A 6,185-nucleotide genomic window follows, 5' to 3' on the forward strand; every position below is an offset into this window, starting at 1 on the left:
TTTTGCACGTTTTTGCGACGATGCAAAATAGCTCATAGGTGTCACACGCAACGGCATCGCTAAAGCGACCGGATGTGCGTCACAAATTCCGTAACCCCAACGACTTCGCATTAGCGATGTCGTAGCGTGTAAAGCCCCCTTAAGTGAAATGTACGCAAGTGTACTGCCCCACGGCCTCGGCTGCGGCCGCCGAGCCGCTCGGAACCGTGCTAGTACTGCTCGTGGTGGCTCAAGCCCCTCACGGACCCGGGGGTCACGTCGCTCTGAAAGGGGAGGCTGGCGCTGCACGCGGGGGATGCGGGGATGCTGGTGTTGGGGTGGTTTTCGTGACGCCACCCACGGGTTGTGGTGATATGGGACACCACCGCTGCGGTAAAGATGGTGGGGCTCCCGGGAGAGATGAAAGGGCGCAGCTCGGTTGTTAACCCCTCCGTGGGTAGGGGCGGTGTGTCCCGGAGCCCGGTAGCGGGGGAGCTGCGGTGCGGGGCGCCGTGCTGCAGTGCGGTAAGATGCTGTGGTACTCACAATTAAGTCACTCAGAGGCGCTGGTAAACCAAACAAGGTGGAAGATGGGAGGCCCACGGCCGGCTGCAGCACTGGACGGTATGACAGGGTCCTCCTTTCTCCTGCACCTAAGCTTGTGTGGACCACGGTGCCTAAGCACGGGTGGTCCGCTCCCCGGCGGGTATGTCGTGGGAGTTACTTTGCCCGCAGGCGCTGGCACTCAGATTTATGGCCTCTGGTGGTGGCTGTTATCCAGTCAGTTTTGGGCTGTTGCCGTCAATCGGGACTTTGGGTGGGAAAGGACCCCGTGAGGTCCAGACCTCAATCAGTTAATTTGACTATACGGTGGCCTATGGCCTAGTCAGGGTCTGAGTACCCTTCCTGGTGCTCCGGTAGACTGTTGGCTCCCCGGTTCGGGTCCGGCGGGCCCCAACCCAGCTCCGGTCCCTACGGTTCCACCGGTCGTGTTCCCGGTCTCCTGCAGGCGGCCCCTGCCGTCTGCCTGCCTGACTGTGTATCGGTCCTGGCCTCCTACCCAGGCCCCGAGCAGAGCTGTGTGTCACACGACTGTACTGCTCCACTACCACATCCTCACTCTCTCTAACCACAACTACACTCAACTGCTTTTCCTGTCTCAGCCCAGCAGACTCCTCGGTGGGCGTGTCTTTCCGTCTGACTCCGCTCACCTGGTGTGCCTGTCTAGCACTGAGAGAGGCAATCAGGGCTTGAGTGACGGGTGTTACCTTCCTAGTGTGGGGAGGGGGTATGTGGTGTGTGTAATGACCTGTGACCCCTGGACTCCAGGGCGTCACACTAGCACCATAACGCTGCCCACCTTCACCATCCAATGCAGTGCCCCCCATGGGCGCAGAAGAGACATAATTAAAGCTTCTCTGTCAGGTTCCCAGTAGGAACTAATATGGTATAATTTTATTTTTTTTAATCATCCCAAAAAGATCAGCACATTAAAAAGTGGCTGGTCTCAGTAATTGGTGACACAAACCAAAACATGTTTGTTTACAAATGTAGGAATTTATTTTTAACCACTAAAATCTGAAAAAAAAAAATTACAGGTTTGGTATTGCCGTACCGTACATGAGACCAGGTAATTTATATTGCACATTGAATGTGAGAAATACAAAAATAAAAAATAAGAACAATGGATGTTTTCTATTATTTCACATAACAGTTTTCCCTTCGTTCAGTAAAATGAATGGTGCCATCTAAAACTACAACTTGTCCCACAGAAAAAAAAAGCCGACGTATGGTTATGTTTAATGAAAAGTAAAAATGTGAAGACTCTATAGCTAAAAGCGAAAGTGGGCATATAAAAATTGGCTGCAGCAGGAAGGTGCCAAAATAAATGAATGAAAACAAAATAAAGGAAATATAAATATCATTTAAAAATAAAGCAAAAGGCCATGTTTTTATTTTTAATTTTAATCAAAAATTAAATTAAACTATTGTTTTCCTGAATGAACACTGGATGGCAGTGTTTTACAGTCTATATTTGCACATGAAGTCAATGTAAACTATATGCAGTATATATAATTTTATTTCTATTAGGCTGAGGCCACACAGGGATTAGTGCGAGTCCTTGAAGGACACTCGGCTCACGCTTGAAGCACAGCAGGAGCCGAGTGTCATGCGAGTGTGATCTGATTGTGTGATCAGACCACAGCTGCGGAGGGGAGGGCCGGCACTGTGGAGGAGAGGGAAGGATTTATCTCCCTATCTCCTCTGTTGCCGGCTGAAGTGAGAATCACACTCCCTTCCGCTGTAATGTGAGTGCAGTGCGATGTTTCTCTCGCACCCATAGACTTGAATGGGTGCGAGTGAAACAGGATTGCATTCCACCCGCAGCATGCTGTGACTGTTTTCTCGGTCCAATTAGGGCTGAGAAAACAATTGCTCATGGGAGCTGCCCCTTAGACTAACATTGGTCCGGGTGAAATGCGATTTTTCATCTCATTCCACTCACTTCGTATTAATCGCCGTGTGTGCTAGCCCTTAGCACCAATATGTTTTGCCGTACTTTAAAATTCATATACAGATAAATTGAGATATATATATATATATATATATATATATATCAGTATATCATATATACTGTATTTCTGATTTTATTGCACATTTATATTTATGAACATATATTTAGCAATCCATTTAGCAAAATAGAGTATAGCCCTCCATTTTTGTAATTGTTTGAACAGTCTGTAATATCAATGGGACTAAAGGGTACTTTACACGCTGCGATCTCGCTAGCGAGATCGCAAGCGATCGTATCCGCCCCCGTCGGTTGTGCGACATGGGCAAATCGCTGCCCGTGCCGCACAACCTCGCTTACCCCCGTCACACACACATACCTGCCCTGTGACGTCGCTCTGGCCTGCGATCCTCCTCTTTTCTAAGGGGGCGGTTCGTGCGACGTCACTTGGCAGGCGTCCAATAGAAGCGGAGGGGCGGAGATGAGCGGGACGTAACATCCCGCCCATCTCCTTCCTTCTGCATTGCTGGTGGAGGCAGGTAAGGGGATGTTCGTCGCTCCTGCAGTGTCACACGCAGTGATGTGTGCTGCCGCAGGAACGATGAGCAACATCGCTAATAAGCAGAGAACGATTTTTAGTTTCAGGACGACCTCTCAGCGGCAAACGATTTTGGCAGCTTTTGCGATCGTTTAAGGTCGCTCATACTTGTCACACGCTGCAATATCGTTAATGATGCCGGATGTGCGTCACAAGCACCGTGACCCCGACGATAATTCATTAACGATATCGCAGCATGTAAAGCCCGCTTAAGTCTGATGGAGCGATTAGAGGAATAACACAACACTCCAGACCACCGAAATCACAGTATTTATGAATGAATGTGCTCACTAATCTGTAATGGCACGACAGTAATCCGGATAAATGTGTTCAGGCTGATGCTGTACATTCAGCTGGAAGGTCCTTAGGGTGTGAACCAAACTTTACAGAGGAGATTAATGCGAAGAGAGGCAAAGTCTTACATAAATTTAGTGCATGTTTAAATATGTTACTTCTCTCTACAGATGACTCTCCAGATTTTATGCTAGCCCCCAATTATGAATTATTTGTATTATTATTATTATTGTTACTACTTTTGTGCTGCTTTTTAAAAAGCTGCAGTTATTAAATAACACGGCCACTGCAAAAATGCAGATGAAACACATCCTTTGATGCGGAAAAAAAAAGACTAAATTCTGCTGAAAAAATTAAATATGCCACAAAAAAGACAAAACTTAGGGTGAGATGAGAGACGAGTGTAAGAATGAAAAATTAATCCCTATGACTTTTTGCTTGCTTACGTGGTAGGAGACTATCATGTTGTACAACCATCAGGTGGCAGTGCAAGATACAAAAGTATATATGATTAATGGGAATCTGTCAGCAGGTTTTTGGTACCTGATCTAAGAGCATCATAATATAGGGAAAGAGACTCTAAATCCAACGATGTATCACTTAGGCTATGTGCGCACGTTGCGGTAGCCTTAGATTACTCGCAGCTGTTCTGACACAATCAGAATTTTTAGATTTAGCCATATAGCAGAGCTGAGAGCTGCTCACGCCTACACCAGGCTCTCTATAGAGATAGTGCATTGACAGTGAGGTGTCCATCAAAGGAATGGGCATGCCGGGCTTCTGTAAGACTGGAACGCCCCCTTGTAGTCCAAGGAATGATAAGTCCTGCTGCTTAAACAAACATAGCTAAAAACAACAGATTGGACTTTGACAAGACAGACATCCCTGAATTCTGTGCTTTAACCCCTGCAGCATGCTGTCTTCAGATTACATAGCAAAAACTTGCTGACAGATTCTCTTTAATTCTTTTCACTAGCTCAGACTGTATCATGTGATTTGTAAATTCTTTATAAATTATTACAGTCATATGATTTATCATTGACTCTGTTAAGCCCGCTTTACACGCTGCAATATATCTTACAATGTGTTGGCGGGGTCACGTCGTAAGTGACGCACATCCGGCATTGTAAGTTACATTGCAGTGTGTGACAGGTACGTGCGATTGCGATTGAACGTTAAAACGTTCATCGCATACACATCGTATCTGTTTCTAGCATTGAACGTGTGGTTGTTCATCGTACCCGGGGTAGCACACATCGCTGTGTGTGACACCCCGGGAACATTGAACAGAACTTACCTGCCTCCCATGGCTGCCGCTGATAATGCGGAAGGAAGGAGGTGGGCGGGATGTTTTCGTCCCGCTCAGCTCCGCCCCTCTGCTTCTATTGGCCACTGCCGCGTGACGTCGCTGTGACGCCGAATGTCCCTCCCACTCCAGGAAGTGGACGTTCGCCGCCCACATCGAGGTCGTATGGAAGGTAAGTATGTGTGACGGGGTTTAATCGTGTGTGCGGCACGTTCAACAAATTGAACGTGCCACACATACGATGGTGGCGTTGCAAATCGCATACGCTATCGTATGCGAAATTGCAACGTGTAAAGCGGGCTTTAGACGCATGATTACAGCACCTTTTATTGCATATACCTGCAAAAAATGTTACAATGTTGATCGCAATCAGTGATAATTGATGGTCTCAATATCACCCTGATTCATCAAGACTGGTGTTTTCCTTCTCTTTTGTTGAGGGATGTGGTGGAATAAGATATTCTAAATTTACTCACCTCTTTGTGGATATGCTGCACCTCTTTGATACTGTTTGCCACCTTAAGAAATGTTTTCCATAGTACATTTTCAACATTTCCTTCTTAATATAAACACAGTGTAAAAAACATAAATATGCATATGTTACCTAAAGTACCATATATATATCATCTATCTACTATGATTCATATTAATAATATGGAAAAATGGAAACATTTTAAAAAATATCTCAATTTATTAATGAGGTTATTAATGGTTGTCTGAGGAATGTTCTGTTATACTGAATGAATTTTCCAAACATCATGATCCACTGCTGGCAGCTTCCTTTCTAATTGTCTGCCAAGATACATGTCTGGAGATACTGGATGCCATGGTAGCACTTTTTTTCTTTTTACAAAGTTCAGTATTTTTTTTTAAGCCACTAAAACAGTAACCCCCCCCCTAAAAAAACTACGCAATTAAACCTGTAAGAATAAAGCGGGCTTTGCACGCTACAATATATCTAACGATGTGTCGGCGGGGTCACGTCGTAAGTGACGCACATCCGGCATAGTTAGTGATATTGTACTGTGTGAAACCTACGTGCGATTGTGATTGAACGAAAAACCGTTGATCGCATACACGTCGTTCAATTACTAAAAATTGAACGTCCGGTTGTTGAATGTTCCCGAGGCAGCACACATCACAGTGTGTGACACCCCGGGAACGATGAACGCAGCTTACCTGCGTCCTGCCGGCAATGCTGAAGGAAGGAGTTGGGCGTGATGTTTACGTCCCGCTCATCTCCGCCCCTCCACTTCTATTGGCCGGCCGCTTTGTGACATCGCTGTGACGCCGAACGTCCCTCCCCCTTCAGGAAGTGGATGTTCGACGCCCACATTGAGGTCATATGGAAGGTAAGTGCATGTGACGGCATTTAATCGTTTGTGCGACACGGGCAACAAATGGACCGTGCTGCACATACGATGGGGGCGGGTCACATCGCATACGAGATCGCATGTGTAATTGCAAGGTATAAAGCAGCCTTAAGACCCTAAAAA

At 46.3% G+C, this 6,185-nt stretch overlaps 1 protein-coding gene across 1 annotated transcript in view; it reads right to left on the minus strand.

Moving 5' to 3' along the window:
• LOC142301760 (granzyme A-like) overlaps positions 1-5,242 on the minus strand; it is a 51,933-nt gene extending 46,691 nt beyond the window's left edge. Inside the window, exon 1 of the mRNA XM_075342784.1 lies at positions 5,166-5,242. Within this exon, the coding sequence (XP_075198899.1) occupies positions 5,166-5,242 (77 nt within the window). The remainder of the gene's footprint in view (positions 1-5,165) is intronic.
• Between the last annotated feature and the right edge of the window lie 943 nt (positions 5,243-6,185).

Source organism: Anomaloglossus baeobatrachus, chromosome 1, assembly GCF_048569485.1.
Source record: "Anomaloglossus baeobatrachus isolate aAnoBae1 chromosome 1, aAnoBae1.hap1, whole genome shotgun sequence".
Classification (NCBI taxonomy): domain Eukaryota; kingdom Metazoa; phylum Chordata; class Amphibia; order Anura; family Aromobatidae; genus Anomaloglossus; species Anomaloglossus baeobatrachus.